The 20,528-nt window shown below is 36.6% G+C and overlaps 1 protein-coding gene across 1 annotated transcript in view; it reads right to left on the minus strand.

Annotated features, from left to right (window-relative positions):
* LOC121296172 (centrosomal protein of 89 kDa-like) overlaps positions 1-20,528 on the minus strand; it is a 105,926-nt gene that overhangs the window by 56,352 nt on the left and 29,046 nt on the right. The window contains exons 10-11 of the mRNA XM_041221444.1: positions 20,314-20,455; positions 8,511-8,600 (exon numbers count right to left, since the gene is read on the minus strand). Coding sequence (XP_041077378.1) covers positions 8,511-8,600; positions 20,314-20,455 — 232 coding nt within the window. The remainder of the gene's footprint in view (positions 1-8,510; positions 8,601-20,313; positions 20,456-20,528) is intronic.

The following is a 20,528-nucleotide window of genomic DNA, read 5'->3' on the forward strand; positions in this document are numbered from 1 at the left end:
ATTTTATTTTTATTTTACTTATTTGCTTATTTATTTTTAAATAAAGGCTACTTATTTTATCTTTTTGGTAAGAAACTATATCTGTGAAAACAAAGACCTTGTTAGACTAATTCGAAGATAAAGATAATTCATTGATAACCTATTGTAGTGTGAATCATGTGTGATTCATGTATGCAACTGTTGTCATCTTCACACAAACTGAAACCATGGAAACAGGCGTGAGGCAGTAACAAGATTGAAACAGCGTGCATTGAGAAAAACATCTACGATGGATATGTTTAAGAGAAAGGGCACATAATTACTGTATTCAGCATGTAAGTGTACTTTTTATTTTTTTCATTACTTTTAAACATGCAAAAAAAGGCAAACTTTTTTTACTCAAAGCTGTAGTGGACTGTAAACTGAACTCTGTTATATGAGGAGGAGGTTAAATGTAAGCAAAACTTGCAAATAAAATGTACAAAATGAATTTACTGGTTGCAGAAGTATTCAGCACCTTAAGTCAGCACTTGGTAGAAGCACTTTTTGCAACAATTACTGCTATGAGTCTTTTTAGATAGGTCTCTAGTAGCTTTGCACAGTAGGATGGTGAAATTTTTCTTCACAGGAAAATTGCTCCAGTTCTGATAAGTTTGTTGGGGATCTTTGATGGACTGCAATCTTCAAGTCTCGCCATACATTTTCAATTGGATTCAAGTCAGGACTGTGACTGGGCCACTCAAGAACAATTATCTTCTTGTTCAACCACTCCGGGGTAGCTTTGGCTTTGTGTTTCGGGTTATTGTCCTGCTGAAATGTGAATTTCCTCCCCAGTTTCAGTGTCTTGGCTGACTCAAACAAGTTTTCCTCAAGGATTCGCCTGTACTTTGCACCATCCACTCTCCCCTCTATCCTGACAAGCTTCCCAGTCTCTGCTGAAGAGAAGCATCCTCATAACATGATACTGCCACCACCATGCTTGACAGTTGGGATGGTGTTGACTGGGTGATGTGCAGTGTTGGGCTTGCGCCAGACACCACACTATGGAATTTAGACCAAAAGTTCAATTTTTGTCTCGTCTGACCACAAAACCTTTTTCCACATGTCTGCAGTATCATCTACATGCTTTTTCGCAAACTCTATACGTGCTTTAAGATTAGGCTTTTTGAGTAATGGCTTCTTTCTTGCCACCCATCCATACGGGCCAGCTTTGTGTAGGGACCGGCTTATTGTTGATGTGTGAAAACTCCCATCTCAGACACAGAACTTTGCAGATCTCTCAAATTCATTGTTGGCTTCAGAATGACATCCCGAACCAGTTTCCTGCTTGCCCAGCTGCTCAGTTTGGGAGGGCGACCTGATCTGGGTAGTGTCTGGGCGGTATGATGCATCTTCCAATTCATCATACCAATTCAAGCCCACTGAGAGGGATAATCTGTGCCTTTGAAATTTTCTCGTACTCTTCTCCTGCTCTGTGCCTCTACCACTTTATCCCTGACTTGTTTCGAAAGCTCCTTGGTCTTCATGGTTGCTTTATTGGATCATTATGTGAGTTGCAGCTTGAAAGTATTTATGTACTGGAGGGAAATTATCTACAAGTTAAACCATTTTGAGGACACACAAGCTGAAACCATTTCATAAATTTTGTGACCTTTCAAACAAATCATTTGGACCTGAGCTGATTTAGGACTGCAGTAGCAAAAATATTTATGCAACTGAGATTAATCTGTTTTTCTATGTAAATCTTACTTGTTTATATTCATATGCATTTTTAAAATGTATCAGCGTGGAATAGTTTGCGTAGATTTTACATGTAAAGTTTAATTTGAAAGCGTTGCACGCTCAGGTGCCAACAAAATGTGGAAACTTTGCAGGGGCTGAATACTTCTGCAAACCACTACATACATACATACAGTACACACACACCATGTTTCAGCTTCAATTGCCACTACAGCAGTGCTCTGTCCAACTCATCTACAGTATCACAGTTTGCTTTCAAAACAGAGGTCACTCTAATCAGAGGTGGCGAGAAGTTTTTGTTTAGGGTTTCAGTCTGTTTAATTTCTAATGCCAATCACTGTACACATCGCTGCTAATTAGAAGAAAAGAGTATTGGCAAGCATAATCTACAGTGGTGTCTAGCAAACTTGCTCTTCAATAAATTGCTGCAATTTAATCGAGAATACATCAATAGTAACAGGCGGCTCTACGGCACTTTGATGAATAATCTTGTTTCTATATGTACTATTAACATCTTGAGTTACACAAAGAGACCTTTCTGCAGAATAGCAGATACTAATTTCCAACAATGCTGTTGTCTGCTAAACAGGCATTTATATGTTGTTCATTAAAGCAGTCAGTCATATTGTGCTTTATGCAGTATTAAATAATTTTGGGTCCTCAGTTGCTCACCTAGTAAAGGCTCTAGCATGTTGAAGACAGGGTGAGTCATTTGATCAGGAGCTCCCCGATTCGAATCCTGGCTCCTGATGTAGCACCATGCTGAGGCCCCACAGGTGGCGGCTGCTGCAAGTTCAAACAGGTTCCCGAGCAAGTACAATCGGGAGCTCATAGACAGCGCAGAAGGAATAGCTACAATATTAAGAACATGATCTTCATCTTATTAGCCAGGTAGCCATATTCAGTACCTCATTTTTGAAACCCTTAATTTTAAAAGGAGATTTTTGGGTTCCAAATCAATCATTTAGCTTTCTGGATGCACTGTTAATAATTAATTAACTCTCAGTGATCAAGCAGATCTAGAGCACATGTCACAGAAACAGTATCTCCTGTCATGGCACCCAGTGGGTGAGCTATATGTAGAAAACTGCTTTCTTCAGACCTGGTGCTTTGTAAAGTATTTCTGAAATTCCTCTATTGAAACAATGCAAAACCAATAGCACTCTAGTCTGGACGAAGCTGCAAGTGAACCAAACGAAACATCTTAAAATATTTTGTATTTTGTCATTATCAATGTTTTATTTGAATCAGTACTCTATATGATTAGCAATATAATGTATTTGCGGTAAAGTTTGTCAAGAAAAAAAAAAGATCTGGCCACCTTTTACAACATAACATAACACATTAGTGGTACCATTTATTTATTTTTTACCATTAGTGATTTTTGTTTAATTTTACATAACATCCTATGTATTTATCACAGCTTCTAGACAATTTGTCACACCATTTAAAAAAAAAGAATTCATAAATGTATTGTATTAAACTGAAATTAATATACAGCTATGGCCAAAAGTTTTGCATCACTTACAATTTCAGTATTGAAACATAATACAAATGAACTATATGAACCTGATTGATTACATTATGTTAAATAAAATAAACTACAAAATGATATTGCATAAATCTACCAGAAGCCATAATAGTAGTACAGTATTTCATGTTAGATTTCAAAAAGTCAATTTTTTTGGCCTTAACTGTAGGTTATCAATACTTATTGAGACCACTTTATAAAGACATTGTTTCCAATCATTACAAAACTCAGACTTGATTGTTTTTACAGGAAAACCTGCATTTACCAGCCTGTAAGCCTCAATGACTAATAGATTAAATTGACAAGACTGATAATAGTTTTGTGCAGCTTTAATGGAAAACTGCAACTTCAATAAAACAAACCTACATTAGGATCACAATCTACACTACTGTTAACATATATCACAACTAGGAAAAATGTACTGTAGCTGGGTAACGAACTTGCACAAGAACCATTACTAATGGCACCATTTAGATTTTGAAGTAGAAACTTAAATAACAATACTTCAGCATATGTTCTGTACTGTATTTGACAGTAATGGGGGACAATATCCCTACAGCAGTCATTTTCATTACAAGTTCTTATTCACACATCATCATACAACCTGCAAAGCCTCAGCACATCACAACCACTCTTGTAATGAGTGACAGGTAATCAAGTTTCAAATCCCTCAAAAAACATTTCTTCATCAGTGTTTCCACTACACTGAGAATAAGCCATTTTGCCACTGAATTGTATTATTCTTCCAGACTACAGCAGGTGCAGCAGTCAAAGTGCCAACCCATTGTTCTCACTCATATATAATATGGTAATTACATTCGAAGCGAAGAATAATGCAGCCATTAATACTCATTATCGGCCACCAAAATAGACAATTACACGAATATTCTTTCTCCATTTTTTGTATGCTTGGTAGCCATACATAAAACAAGTAAACAATTGTGATTTTTTTTTATTACTTGTCTGTTCCAAATGAAAGTGATAAAATAAAATGCAAGGCACTAGGTTAATCAAGAACATCATTTTTATAAAGTGATTAACACAGAGATACACTTATTCCTCAGTGCGCCATGCATTTTCATTTAGTTTACTTATTCAATATGAATCTACGAATCTATCTGCAATACGGTAATTTCGTAGCTGTTCAGTTCTGGCGGGATTTAGCCCAGACAGTAGGCAGAGCAGCGAGAGGTTGCAAACACATCAACAACGTCAACAGAGAGCTTGGAACAGTGAGTAAAAAAAAAGAAAGAAAAATAAAAAAATGCCAAAACGTAATTATTACATATTTTTAAATATGTTAATAAATAATAATAATAATAATAATAATAATAATAATAATAATAATAATAATAATAATAATAATAATAATATAAAAGTAGCAATACATAAATATCACCATATGGCAAGTTAAACTAATTGGCCACAAATTATGCACCCGGGAGTGCACTGAAATGAGCTTGATGGCTGCTTAAAAAAAAAAAAAAAAAAAAAAAAAGAAGAAGAAGAAGAAGAAGAAGAAGAAGATGATGATTACACTGTGTAACACAATTTTTGTTCCTGGGTAGTAAGTGTTATTTCCTAATTGCTTATGCCTCAAAAGTATAGAAAATGGCTATTATTCCCCACAAACTTTGCTTTTGTGACCAGGCCAGTGATATTTCAAAATATCACTATTTCCAATGGGAAAATGGGCAAATGTGTGTCTTTTCATTCACATAAAGTCAGAAAAAAACAACATATGAATCCAAATTAACATGCATTTATACTAAAGTAATACAAAGATGACTACAAAAGATTTAGAAGTGAGTAGTTTTTCGAGATTTACAATTATACTGTATTTACTGTAAATACTGTATAATTGTAAATCTCGAAAAACTACTCACTTCTAAATCTTTTGTAGTCATCTTTGTATTACTTTAGTATAAATACATATTAATTTGGATTCATATGTTGTTTTTATGTGAACGAAAAGACACACATTTGCCCATTTTGGAAATAGTGATATTTTGAAATATCACTGTCCTGGTCACAAAAGCAAAGTTTGTGGGGAATAATAGCCATGTTCTATATCTTTTGAGGCATAAGCAATTAGGAAATAACATTTACTACCCAGGAACAACAAAAAAAAAAAATTGTTACACAGGGTAATACTAAGAGTGAGAGGAAGGCTATTTAAATAACCATTAAAATAGTCTATATTTAAATGGTTTCATTAGTCTTATCAGTTATTTAACAATGTGTCCTGGTTTTGAGCTTTGAAAATGTGGTCACTGGTTCCAAATATGTATTGCCTCTTCAGACATCTGTTTTACAAATGAGATGTAAGAACTTTCTTTTTCTGTTTTGTTTAAGCTTTGGTTATTACACCTTAAACTTTATAGCAAGCTGTTCTCTCGTGGTTTATGCAATGACTTTAAAAACCAACAAGGAATACTTAAACATGCATGCACTGCAAATGTATTTGCTGAAAATTAATTAATTTGAGGTAAACAGGTCTATCCACCAGGTCTATCCACTCTAATTAAACACTGACAAGGGCACTAGAAGACTACACAGCAAAATGACCCTAGAAACAACTAAACAGAAGGTAAAGCACAGCCCTCGTTTCATTATGAAGTACTGTATAAATGGCCATAAACAGAGACTATTTTAATAGAGCTGAAGAGAATAAAAAGGTTAATACCAAATAAAATAGCATTTCATCAATATTATAAACATCTCTGAACCCACACCTTGCACTTATCTTGCTTATACAGTACTCACATTTCTGCACCAATATATGAAAGCAAAGGATTAACTGCTTTTTCACTCAAAATGCTGTATATCCAAGTATAACTCAAACAAATCATTGTGTGATTCTACAAAGAATCCTGTCGAGCTTAAAATAAATAAAAAAAAAAACATTGTTTCCTGAGTCCTTAATTAGAGAGGCATGCAAAAAACCCTACTGGTAAGAAAGTGAAACATATTCAAGAATCCACTTTAACAAACAAAATGCTATGGTAGCACTACTGCAAAATTACAGTACCCTGTGTATTTCACAATTTACTTAATTGTAATTACTGGTTAAACTCAGTATATACACACACTGATGAAGGCTTTTTAGCCGAAACATGTTTGTGATTTTCCTTATGGATTAGAATTTTAACCTGTTTTTTCTTCAAAAAATGAAACTGTGAAATGAATACATAATGAAAATGACTTTTTGGAATTAATTTGTTTTTTTTATGAGTGCAGACATTTGTGCCATTGCTATTGGAGAGGGAGAAACAGAAATCTGTGAAGACCACCAGTTTCCATAAATAAGTCCTTAAAAGTTGGAAAATATAAAATAACTGAAAGAAAATCTGACATTTTAACAAAAGGCTTGCATTGATTTTTACAATTTAGTAAAAAGCCAGCACTTTTATAATTGTTTATATAATGTCCACCACTGTTCTTTAAAACTGTGTTCTGTAAACATGAATACTACACTTTAAAATAAATACAAAATGAAAAATTGCTCCCTTTATTTAACTTGCACATTAAAAAACAAGTGAAATGCTGAAAATATTAAAATTTGTGAACGGCACAAACATGGGAGTTTTACAATTTACTGTCATTAAATTAACCAATAACATTGAATGGGCACGAATGCAATTCAAGCCCACTAAATCAAGGAGCATCTCTACAATTAAAGGTAAAGTAGTAGATAAAAGGTTCTACATTAATGGTGAGGCAATACCAATAGTGTCTGAGAAGCTAGTAAAAAGTCTTGGGAGATGGTATGACGGGGATCTAAAGGACACAGTTTGTGTGGGAGAAGTTAGACAACAAGCAGTGGAAGGGTTGAAGAGCATAGACAGCAGCGCTTTACCGGGCAAACTGAAACTCTGGTGCTTTCCGTTTGGTCTACTGTCAAGACTGCTGTGGCCACTGATTGTGTACAAGGTTTCCTTGACAACAGTTGAGAAGCTGGAAGCTTTAATCAGTTCATATGTCAGGAAATGGTTGGGAGTTCCACGCTGCCTCTGCAAAGTGGGACTTTATGATAAAGGAATACTGCAGCTACCAATCTCTGCTCTAACCGAGGAGTTTAAGTGCGCCAAAGTCAGACTGGAAATGACATTAGTAGATTCATGTGACAAATGCATAAGGGAGGCAGCACCTATGTTGAAAACTGGAAGAAAATGCGCGGCAAAGAAAGCTGTGGAAGATGCTAAGGCTGCCCTTGAAATCAGATATATTATGGGGCAAGTTCAGCATGGAAAAGGAGGTCTTGGTCTCAGTTCAGCTCCTCCTACATGGCACAAGGCAACCCCAGCTCAACGGAGGAAGCTGGTAGTCAACGAGGTGCAAAAGCAGGAGGAGAGGATCAGGTGTGCAAAGGCCGTTTCCCAGGCCAAGCACTCTACAACCCGGTTTTCAGAGATGTCGGGTTTAATGGCCAAGAGTTGCATTGCACAGTGAAGAACTTATCTGAAGCAGCAGAAAGGAGCAGCAACTGGCTGTGGTTGAGACGGAAAGATTCTGGATGGGGATCTCAAGCACAATAGAAAGAAAGCAATGCTGATGTACAGGCAAGTAAGCTGGGCTGAGCTGAGTGAGGGATGGAGGGGGTGATGCTGGGACGCCAGAATCACTGTTGAGCCCTCTTGAGTTGTTGTGGGCTAGTCGACGAAACACAGAGGACAGAAAGTGCCCACTTGAAGACCCCAGAGATGTACCCTACTTAGCTCAATCCAGCCAGTTGTCATGCTGATGCTGGGGAGACCACACTGTGTTGATCCCCAGAGCCAGCATCACAGCCGTTGTGTGCATGTGTGCGCTGATGCGCTGGGGAGGAAAAATAAGCTGATCCCTGGAGCCAGCATTACACTTCAGCAATCAACACCATACAGAAGGATATCTATATCATCAGATGGAAAGCAACGCAAATGGATGGAGATGCAGTTGGATCACATTAGTTTACTGTAAAACTATGTCTTAGTTGGTGCTCATGTTGGTGAGAACTGAGTTCAAATCAGCATGAAGTTAACATCTACTCTCATGTAATGGAAATCAAAATCACCATGGCTAACAGAGATGAGTGAATTATTGACTGGTGAAATATTGAGGGAGCACTATATGTATAAGTATTTAGAAAAATATGTTTCACACTAGCTTGCCGATTTAAAATTTTTTCATTCCCCTGACCAGATCTATTTAGTCACGATTAGACATCACGTTGCTTGCAAGGTCACCCAATGTCAGACTGCCTCTCTCTTATCACTCTTACCTTGACTTTCTCTTCCAGCTTGCCCATTCGGACGGTCCCTTCTATAATCTTGTTGAACACTTCTTGCTTGTCGGTTTCCAGGTATTTGGCCTATGGCATAAAGGGCAGACGAAGGGTTATGGGACTGGGAATGAAGGACTGAGTGGAAGAGAAATGAAATCAAGTTAAACTGATGAGAAAAACAACTGTAATGACGTTCCCTATACAAGTTCTTATATTCATGCATATTGATTTTACAGCATAATGTTAAATGTTCTTATACCATATGAGACATGGCCACTTTAATTACCTTGTAATAACTTGCCTGTGCATAAAAAAAACTGCTACATATTTTGTTATTATTTAAATTTTATTCCACAAAAATTGATACTGTCACTAGTGGGGCGGGGGGGGGGGGGGGGGGATTTTTTGGTATTTGGAAATTTGATTGGAAGAAAGCAACTAAAAGGTTACTTTATAACATCCACATGTTCAGAATATATACTTTCCTACCTGTGAAATATCTTATTTTCTTTGTCTGTATGGTTTTTTTATTGTTCTGTCAATACTCTATGTAATTAATACTGTTCTGATGACACACACATAATAAAATGCAACACGTGTAATTGACTGCATTTTGGGAAAAAAAAAAAAAAAAAAAAATTATATACTGTAGTTACTGAGAGGACAATTTAGAATTAAAAAAAGAAGCCTTGTTAATATATTTTGCAATGTCATTTTAAAAAGTGCCATCTGCATGTCTCTAGAGATTAACTGTAAGAAAAACAACTGGATACCTTTTAACCTTTTCACTTATAGGGAAAATGCATCCCAGGCTTTCAATTGAATGAACAGCTGCTGTAACTACAAATAAACAGCGGTATTGAGATGTCCAGATGGAGCGATTCAGAAAACGTTCACGTACTCGTGGCCCATGGGACGCATGGAGCATCGACTGACAACCAATAAGGACACCAGTAAAACTGGCACAAACTATGAACTATACAAAAAGTAAATCAAAATGAGTTCTAGCTCTCCTGAAGGAGTCAGTATTGAGACATGAATCCATCCAGAAAACCATGAACACCTTGCAGAATCATTCACTCAATGATTGCTCTGTTGATTATCTATTTAGACATGTGACAGCGTTACTCTTATCCTGCACAGAGGACAGCATCCTCTAAACAATACAGATACGTGACTTGTGTAAATAATATAATGTTGTAAATTGTTTGTTTGTATTTGTGACCAGGAAATATAGGGTTAATGTGTCCTGTATCATCAGTTGTTCATAGCCTCTCTAAGATTAGAATGTGAAACATCAATGAGGTGATTAGGCTCTTATTAGGCAGTGTTTTAATTATCTTTGAACTAGCCTGGCTGTATATAATATTGGGTTTGGGGGGGAAGCTCATTAGAAAAGGGGAGAGCAAGGTGGTGCTTGGTGAATACTTTGTGTGTTTGTGTAAAATGTACCCAACCATCCTGCTAAGAGGTGTATCATTTGGTGACTCAGTTGAGCATCTATTTGTTTTGTGTTTTATTTGAGTCTGCATGTTATTTTATGCTAAAACTGTTGCATACATATATTCTAAACATGCAGATATAATAGAATGACTCCAGTGTGTCTGCTCTAGTCCTAGTGATTGTTAATATAATGAATCTGCTTTGAACTTAATATGTTTCAGCTTAATGTTATGCTCCCTTTTGAAATTTCCTTGAAGTTCTTTAATTGGGTACAGAGTCTATTCTGCTGCTGAAATGTATTTTAATTATCTAAAATAGTCCAGTAGATGAAACACATTGAGATGAACTGTCATTTTCAGGAGTCTCCTGGAGACATCACACACTGAAGCAGTGGAGCAGAATCTAAACCATCCCATTACACACAACTGACATCAGTTAAAACAAATTACCAGCTGGCTTTCAGATAACATAACTGATCTATGGCTGGTGGATGGAGCCCACGGGGCTAAAGCAAATCTGCTAACATTTTAGCTGACATATGTAGGTTTTCAAAGGTAAATCTTACTATATAATTATAAGACGTCAAGGGCAGGTGTGAGTGATAATTAGAAGTGGTATGAAAACGAAGGAACAATAATACATTCCTGACCAATATAACCTATGTGAGTGCAAGGAACAATGGTTTGGTTTACGTGCAAAAATAAAAATAAATCTCACTATTTAAGTGGGAAGGAAATCAGTTGTAATGTATGTCTGAAATGTGAATGATATAAAGCTGACTGTGATAATACCTAAAGTCATTTTATCTGGAGCTTGTCCCCATTGACTCCCATTACAATATGGTGGTAATAAGTGGCATTAAAACAAGTGATATTAAGCAGGTTTCATTGTAATTAATTACATGTAGAAAATGTGAACTGTTAGCAACATTGCAGTTACGCCTGTTCTTATTTTTTTATTTTATTTTGAAGATATGCAGGTTTTTCTGTGGTACAGTATTTTGTTTCCTGATAGTATATCACTACTGGGGTTGACTCCAATGATCTTAACAGTGGTGGATCTAACAGCTTCTCTCCTTATCTGCTGGTTCTCCAACTACATCAAATAAAAATACAGTGAAATTAGGTTTATACATTTTACATCTGCTGTATTGAGATCACCACTGTTTAGAGGATTAAAATAGAGCAGCCCTTGTGGTAAAAGACAATTTTCATGGCTGGCAAAGAACCTGTTCCCAATTAATATAAAAAACAAAAAAAAGACACTCAGACATAATGATCCTAATGTGGAAAAATGATCTGAAAGTCTTGCTCATCACTTCTTTAAGGTTGCATAATAATACAGGCCTAAAAAAATATACTGACAAGACATTAACGGTTTTAGATACTACTTAGGAGTTATACAACAACAATCGGTCCACAGTTATTGGCTGCCCTCCAGTACTGCCTCAGCAATTTGTTCATCAATGAACAACTGACCGAAACAAACTTGGATGCGATGTGGAATGAAAATCCTAACCTGGTTATTTTACTCTGCAAGGTTCCAGGACCATTTGTCACCAAGCTAAAAGCAACATAACATGAGATGGTTAGTCTGAAAATATAAGATTTTACATTTTACATACAGTAGGGTTTTAAAATGAGCCTCCGAGCTATGAACCACCTGAAACATTGGGAGACAGATCTTTTAAGCAAAATACCTTAACATAAACTAAATAGCTGACAGAGATAAGGTTTAACCAGACTGAGTAAGACACAGCTTCAGTATGTTTGTGCTCAATAAATATGTGTCATGTTTAAACACAACATCTATTTATTTGCATTTCAACTGTGCTTGCTTCTACCAAAGACTACCAATTTCCCTTGTAGTGTTTTCCAACACATTAAGAGCCCTGAATGGGACACACTACTTCAACCAAGAGTCATATTGGGGCTTGTTGAGTCCCATACGGCTCAACAGCCAGCTGTTGGACAGCCTTGGTTTAGGGTTTAAATCGATTAAATATTAGCCAAAATATTTAGAATTGTGTAAATATTCAAACAAATGTCTTTTTAATATGTACCATACACAATTCTATTATATTTATTGCCTTCTGATATAATGTTCAACTTCTGTTCATTATAATGCTCGCTTGGACGACCAACCTTTCTCTTAGAGAGCAGGTCAGACCCCAGGCTCTTCTAGTCCTAAGCCTTTTAAGACTGCCTGCACAGGTCCCCAGTGCCAGCTGTGCCAAATTGCATAGTGCTTTCTTATACTTAGATCATCAAAGTGAACATGATCACTGGCCTTCAACAGTGAAAAGCTAATGCATAAACTCTACCAAGATCACCATATCCTATCAAATGTGTGCAAAAAAATAATAATACTATTTTAACTCAAGCAATACTTTGTATTTTGCAGTACTATATATTCATTTCTGCATCAAACATGTTAGGAGTATACTGTATTAAAGTTTCAGTATGTGACTGATAGTGAGGTAAAATGTATTAAATACAACTGTAATCAGACAGACAGTTTCCTTTCCCCTGATCTCATACAGCAAAGTCATTCCTGTTATCAAACAGGCAGAAGTGCAAAAACAAACACTATCACTTGAATGGTAAAGTGGAGTAGTGAAATTGACAAATGCAATTCTGGGGTTTTAACAGATTAACTCCAAACCTAACATTTCTCTTTCTAGTGGCTTCATTTTGGGATAATTCTAGCAATACTACACTTTAAAATGTCCTTCAACAAAACAGCCAGTCTATCAAAACTGTGATATGGTCTCTTAAAAAAGGCAATGCTTAATGTACTGAATATAAAGAAGTAACATCCAAATGGCTGAAGATTGTTGTCTTCCTGTTGAAAATATCAACTCTTTTGATGTCAGATGTTATCAGCCTTACAAACACCATTGGGGAAAAAAAGACAATACACTTTAAATGGCTGAAAATGTGAGGATATTTGAACTTTGTTTCATTTTTCAAGGCCTTTTTTTTAAGCGCCCAATTATTTACTCACCACAGCAATCGCAACAGATCAGGATAACTGCTGAAGCTCACCTCTGATCTCACCACCAAGCCAGTAGCACCTTTACACCAAGGAGCTTGAAAGCAGCTGTTGGCGAGGTACTTGTCCCTGGAGGACAAAGGCTAGCCCTTCAGGTGTCTCTGAGCTCACCAGGTTTCTGTCCAGTATGGGCTTGTGAGGACTCTTTCTCTGATGATTTTATCTCCCTAACCTATGGGGTCGCTAGAGTGCATAATGCTCCCTGTGAAGATCTGCAATTTCATACAACAGGATGCAAATGTGCACTTCCCAGAAAAAAGGGGGTAATATAACTGGCCAAAATAATTAGGCACTCAAACTCAAAAGGCTGTGCTTTTATCAGATGAGCCACTGTGGTTTCAATGGTGTGAGTAGCTTGTGTGTCTATAGCTAAACTAAGCTGGTCAACTAAGTCTTCTTTCTGATAAATGAAAGACTACACCAAGCAGGCAACAATGAATCCTACATTAGTATGGGGCACTGCAGCTTTAATCCCAACTCCAGACAAGTTTTTGCTTTCATCTACAGTATCTTTAAGAATGATAAAAAAAGAACAAATAAGGGCCAGACCATAATACAATTTTCAAAAGCAACAGATCAAAGCGTATACACTTTAGTTCTGTGTATTTTAATGGGAACACCTGCTGCTTCAGTCAATATCACCTTTTACCAGGTCTGCCCACGCACTGTGAAAAGGACACACCTTATGATCCGTTTGAACATTCCCTAGTATCTCCCAGCCAGTCAGCCCCTGCACTACTGCACTTCATCTTAGCAGCAGACAGTTTCACTTTATACAAAAAACAGAATACAGTAAACCCTTTTCTGTTTTAAACAGTTAATGTAACAAAAAATTCTCATTTTGTTGTGTAAACTTGATTTATTAAAGAATCACTTACCGTACATAGTGAAATAGTAAGCAAGCTGAATTGGGTTTAGTTGCATGGCTTGAATGAATAACTTTGGCCAAGTCCAAGCTAGGCACATTAACTTACTTGTTATTTGTTTTCTCATTTCAAAAAATGTAAACTCTACCTGTTGGGCTTTACAGTGGAGTTCCTAAATGACTTTAAACCTCCATTGCTTATCGTTCTGTAAGCAAGGGCAGCAGTAATAAGCAAATGCGTTTTGCCTTTAGGAGACTTGAAAAATAGTACATTTATACACTAGACAATGACTTGAAGCACGTATATGAAGATGCCTTTCAAAAACCTAAAGCTACATTTTCAATGTTTTCTTAATAAGCAGTATTTGACTCACAGAAATTGGATTTTAAGATCCAGAAGGCTTGCAGATGACAACACATGAAATGTTATTATTCCAAAGTTAAGCAACTAATAAAAAAAAACAAAAACAAAACAAAAAAAAAAAAAAGTATGAAAAAATTGATTGATGGAAGGAATATATTTCATTAAACCTACAAAAACATGTGTGTACTATCAACTGCTCTGCTCCGGATTGTGAATGATTTCCTGCTCAATGCTGATGCTCCCTCTGTGCTTGTCCTCCTTGACTTAACAGCCGCTTTTGACACCATAGATCATGGCATTCTTCTTGACCGCCTTCAGAAGTATGCTGGAATCTTTGGAACCTGTCTCTCCTGGATGTCCTCTTGCCTATCCAGACGCATGCAGTCTGTTTTCTATGTTGGACGCAGTGGCGTTGCAAACCCGGTCACTTGTGGTGTCCCCCAATGATATGTTCTTCTCTTCCATATCTACATGCTTCCCTTGAGTCTCCTCATCTGCCAACACAGCCTCATGTTTCACTCCTATGCTGACGACACCCAGCTCTACTTAAAACTCGACCCTGGTAGCCCCTCTGCCATGGTCAGGCTCTCGGCTTCCATTCAAGACATCGAGGCCTGGATGTCTGCCAATTTTTTTTTCAGCTGAACACTAGCAAATCTGAACTCCTTCTAGTAGGATCTCAAACTCAACTTAAGAATCTGAATATAGTTGCCCTGAACCTCAGAAACTGACTGCTGCTGCTGCTGCTTTCCCCCACAGTATGAAGCCTTGGTGTACTTCTTGACAGCATCCTCTCCTTTGATGCCCATATCTCCTCTGCGGTCAAATCTTCCTTCTACCATCTACTAAACATCTCCAGTCTGTCCCTACCTTTCCCTCCTGGATGCGGAGATACTTCGTAATGCATTTGTCTCCTCTCGACTACTACAATTCTCTATATGGTGGTCTCCCGGCACGCACCGTAAACCGACGACGACTGCAGCTAGTTCAGAATGTCACTGTCAGAATCGTTACCAGATCTAAAAAAACATGATCACATCACCCCCTGTCTTGCCCAGCTGCACTGGCTACCTGTAAAGTTCAGGATTATTTTCAAATCTCTCCTGCTCACCTACAATGCCCTTCATCACACAGGTCCCGAGTACCCCCTCAACCTGCTGACCCGCTATGTCCCTACTTGCAAGCAGAGGTCCTCCAACTCTGGCCTACTTGTTATCCCCAAGCAAAAATGCACCACACTTGGAGAACGCTCGTTTAGCTTCATGGCTCTGACTCTTTGGAACTCTCTCCCAGCTTTGGTGCGTGATGCTCCCACCGTCGCTCGCTTTAAATCAACTCTCAAGACCAACCTGTTCTCTCTTGTTTTCTATGTTCTTTAAGCCTGATATCTGCCATTAGCTGCCATGTTGCTGCTACTATTTCATGTATTATGCACTTTCCACTGTAATTAATATATTATGAATTTTATTTTTTTAAACTGTATAGCATGTATTATGCATTTCTCTGTATTTAAAGTATTATGAATTTTCGTGTTGTTACTGCATCTTGTAAAGCACTTTGTGATGGTGGTCCACTATGAAAGGCTGATAAAGATTGATTGATTGAACTGTAGTTTGTTTTTCCCTTGCTGCAGTAGGCTTATTTTCCAGTGGCTCATAATGACCTCTGTGTGCCAGGGTTTGAAGTAGCTGTGGATTAATTACAGAAGTAGCCCTGTCTGAGGGGTCGACAGTCAAAACCAAGTAGAGATCCTTGTTTTGTTCCTTGTTGTATCAACAAAATGAACTACAGAGGGAAAGAATTGTGTGGTTTGCTGTTTTCAAACATTAGCCTGGTGCCATCTGCAATTACAAGATTCTCTCCTGGGCTTATTGTTAAATTAATGTCATAACAATATTTCAATCATCCCGCCCTACTTTCTTCAGTGCTAACATATCAAAATCAGCTATTCTACGCTTTTTGAGTAAGATTCCTCCTTGTTTCAAATTAAGCAGTACAGTAGTTGCTGTGATCATTTCTTTTTACACCAGAACCCCGCTGTGTGCAACAGATTATGGGCATCCTGAAATAAGTTTATGGAGCTGAGAAATTTTCAACTTGGAATAACTGAGTGGGAAATGAACTTCAGGATATCATAGATGTAAAAAACAAACCCTTGCAAATTATGCAGTTCTTTAAAATGAAGTCCAATTACTGTGATTGCTTCTGAAAAAAGAAGAGAAATTACCAGGGCATTGACTAGTAATTCTGTACTTTTGAATGCAAGGAGAAAGCATCTGAAAAGCCAATATTATAATTTCACACACACAAAGAAAGATGAATGTATTTTACATGTAATTGATAGCAATGGGAAAAAAAGTAATTTACTGGGTAAGGGAGGCTGTTTATGGGTTGCAAGCAAATTTATCAGCAAAACTGATTAAATGCCACAGAACACTGCTAGCAGGGCGAAATTAGGCACCATGTCAATCTTCAATCCAGACTTTCCCAGCAACATATTAGATTATCTCAACGGCTGGAAGCAGCTAATTTATTTTCAAACTGTTTGCGATTGCATTTGATTACATCAACTTTCAAATACAATTCACTATCTACTACCTCAAAGTTGAAATCAGACCTTAAGGTAAAGAAACAAAGGGATGAGAAACTAATATCTGTTGTGTGCTGCCTGTGTGTTTTTTTCTTTTCTTAACTGGACTTAAAACTGCCTTTGTGTAACTTTGTGACAGACTGGCGTCAAAGGAATTGATCAGAGAATTACTTGGGGCAATAAGGATGGCCGATTATTTAGAAGGGCTTAAAAAACTTTAGGGGCTACGTTGAAAAAGATAATACAAAAACACAGATGTGGCAAAAACTGGGGATGGGGAATTTGGGGCCCCTTTCCCTCCCTGCTTATTAAATATATTGGTATCACCACAGTAGATAAATCATACCTTCTATAAATCTATATCCCTGATGTAGGTTCTTAAATAGTAAGGAGTTTCAAATGTGATTTTAATTGCTTTTTACATTTCCATTATTACAGTATTTTATGACGTTTGCTATCATTCTGAGCAGTTCTGGGTTCTAAATGTGCCTTGGTCTGGCTTTCAGCTTGTCTGGAGAATTCTAAGTGCCGGTGTCACGGGAAATAAGTTCTACGCAATAAGTTCTAAGCCTTTCTACGCACGCGCGAATCTTAGAGCTTAAAAGGCAAAGTTTAGCTGTCGGGTTTCTGTCTGTGTAATTTTATTCGGAACAGACTGTTATTGCGATCTTTCCAGTGTGTCTAGTAAATTATTTTACTCCTATAATGTTGTCAGAATCTTTATTAAAAGCTACATTGTGTGTGGTGAAAATCTAAAACACATCGCTGTAATATTAATAACATGTTTTTCATATTATTATTTAATAGTATGTTAACTTTAGGCTACGTGTATATGACATAAACTGAAATAATTTATCATTTGTCGTGCTATTTATTTTTATGTGCAATTATATTGGTGTGTAATAACAGTTTCTAATACAACATATTATCTGTTATTTAATAATAGGTGTTGTTTAATTCCCAGTTTACAAAGACGTGGCAAACTCTCACCAGAGTTGTAATTTTTATTTGTAATTGACGCGGATATTTATAGTTTTTCTTTGTACAAATAAAACAGCGAAAGAGAAATAAATACATGTATAAATTGTATGTGTGGACATACTGTATCAGAAACCATTATGCATTTGTCTTGCAATTTATTTTGATGTGCAATTAGCCTATCTACTGCAGTCATAAGACAGTATTGAAAGCTATCAGACAGTTTTGAAATGCTGGTCAAGTGTCAGACACTTATCTCGCAATCAGACGCTTAATATTTGGTTAATGATATATTCCTAAAAAACCTCCAGCATGGAATTAAACCACACCTTATGTAATCCTTCCTTTCCCATACCCAACCTTACACCTTTGTTTTTATTGTATATATTGTTTTGTATATTTTAATTGTGTACGTGTATTGGTTTGTTTTAATAAAAGTGCATTTTTTAAATATCGGTATCTTTGTTATTGAGAAATGTGTATAGACATAAGTATTACTGTATGGTATATGTTTTCTATATTAACAGGTTTTTAGATATCCTGTAGACTTGATTAACAACGTCAAAAACATTATTCTCTACATGAAGAAAAGTGTTTGTACCCAATTTCCCACTAAATTTATTGAAAAGGTTCAAAGTCACCGACCAATTTACCATGAAAATAATATAACTGTTAAAGTGCGCTTACATAAACACTTATTAAACACTTATTTGCTTACCCCACAGTATGACATGTCCACGAACAACATTTTTTAAAGGAAATACACATTTGGCAAGTAGTGATTTTAAATATGCATACACATAAATTACACCAACAAATAAATGTTTAAAATATTTTTTTATGTTAAAAAAAATAAATAAATACAGCGAGTAAATTTCCTGATGATAAAATGTATTTATAATACAAATGAAACGTAAATATACATTACGATAAATGTCACCTTTAAAAAATAAAAAAAGCTTTCCGCAATAAACTTCGATAAATAAGATGACAACAGATTTAAACAAAAATTACTGTCTGCAATGCAAAACTTGTTTTCGTTTCTCAAAAAAATACAAATGGCGTCCTGTAATTTTCGATGAATCTCCGGCAAACCTTGCCTTTAAATTCTAAAACTCGCACATGGGTAGAAAGGCTCAAAAAGGCAAACGCTAACTTATTTCACGGCTAACGTATTTCCCGTGACACTGGGACTGAACAGCCTTCCTCATTCCATTGAAAGAACATGATAATGTGACTTTTCAACTGCAAGCCCCGCCCATTCTACAGTTACATAGACAGAGAGTATGTGGGGCTGGCAGAGTTGAAAAGCTGCACTGTAATAACTCAATATTGGAGTAACAGAACTTGGACCTGCTCTCTGAATTCAATAGAGCGTGAAAGTCAATCCACCGAGTTCTTAATCATTCCATCTCAGTCGGTAACGATACGCTAAGCAAGCCTGCGTAACTTGAAACATACGTCAGATTACTTTGATTGATGAGTCAACTAATCAGTTACCAGTGCATAGTTACATATGAACAACACATAAGCATACTGTACACTGACATCTGTTTTTTTATGGTGGGTATTGTTGTTTTTTTATATAGGTGGAGAAAACAAAGCAAAACACCTGTCATGTAATTTAAAAAAGGGTGAAGGTCAACCATGGGCAGCCAGGACAGTTCTGAAGTGTCTGCAGTGCGTCTGTATCATTAATATATCCTTGTATCTGCAGGTTATGTAAAGATTTACCAGCTCACAAGTCAATTAAAAAAATAACCACGGTATTAGTTGCTGCATACAGCAGCTATTGCTTTAGCTGATTAATCAAGACTTCAGGCAATTTCAATGGTGTGTTTGGTCCAAATGAGCTTAATTACTCTAATCTATACATTTACCTATTGTACAAATTAACCATAACACACACATACACATTTCTGCCATTTCCTTTACAAAATCCCAAACTCCCAGAAAGTTTTATGCTTTGGCTCGTCCTCCCAGAATAAAATCACTACTTTTTCTTTGACTGTTACAATATGTTTGTAATGCTGACTGCATTTCTTTAAAAATGTTCTTCATCAACAGCTTCAAGAAAACATTAACAAATCAAATACACCTTTACCATAATGTGTGCAGAATTATCTTGTTAGCTCTCTATACTTTACTAAGGGCAACATTTATCTCAGAAGGGTCCAGTTGTGAAATAGCAGACTGCAGTATTTTCAAAAGGACATATCTTGAAAGATAGCAAACTTCAAAACAAACCATTCCAACCCCTTGCTTACCAAATATCTCAAAACTACCAGTCACCAAAACAGAAACACATGATCAGAGTAAAAAGAAGAATACATATCCCACCATTCTGCATCAATAGTAAAAACATAAGATTTTCACTTATAGACAACCTTCAAATTTCTGAATACAATTGGTTACATATATTTGACAAATGTCCTACCGTCAGCCTTTCTGTACTGTGTACATCAATAACTAAATGCTTGTATATTGAGAGTCTGTAGTGGCTTACCATGTATATGAGCTGATCTCTCTCCTGTGTTGCTTTCTCAGCCAGGCTGATCAGGTTTGCAAGGTACTGATGAGCAGCAACTTCTTTATCCAGAGCTTCCTCGAGCTGCTGTTTCAGGAGGCCGATCTTCCGCTGAGACTTTCTACACAAAACCTCGACTAAATATCACTTTAAAATTGTTTGCCAATATTACCCTTAAGTCAAACGTCATTTTT

The sequence above is a fragment of the Polyodon spathula genome, chromosome 21 (genome assembly GCF_017654505.1).
Source record: "Polyodon spathula isolate WHYD16114869_AA chromosome 21, ASM1765450v1, whole genome shotgun sequence".
NCBI lineage: Eukaryota > Metazoa > Chordata > Actinopteri > Acipenseriformes > Polyodontidae > Polyodon > Polyodon spathula.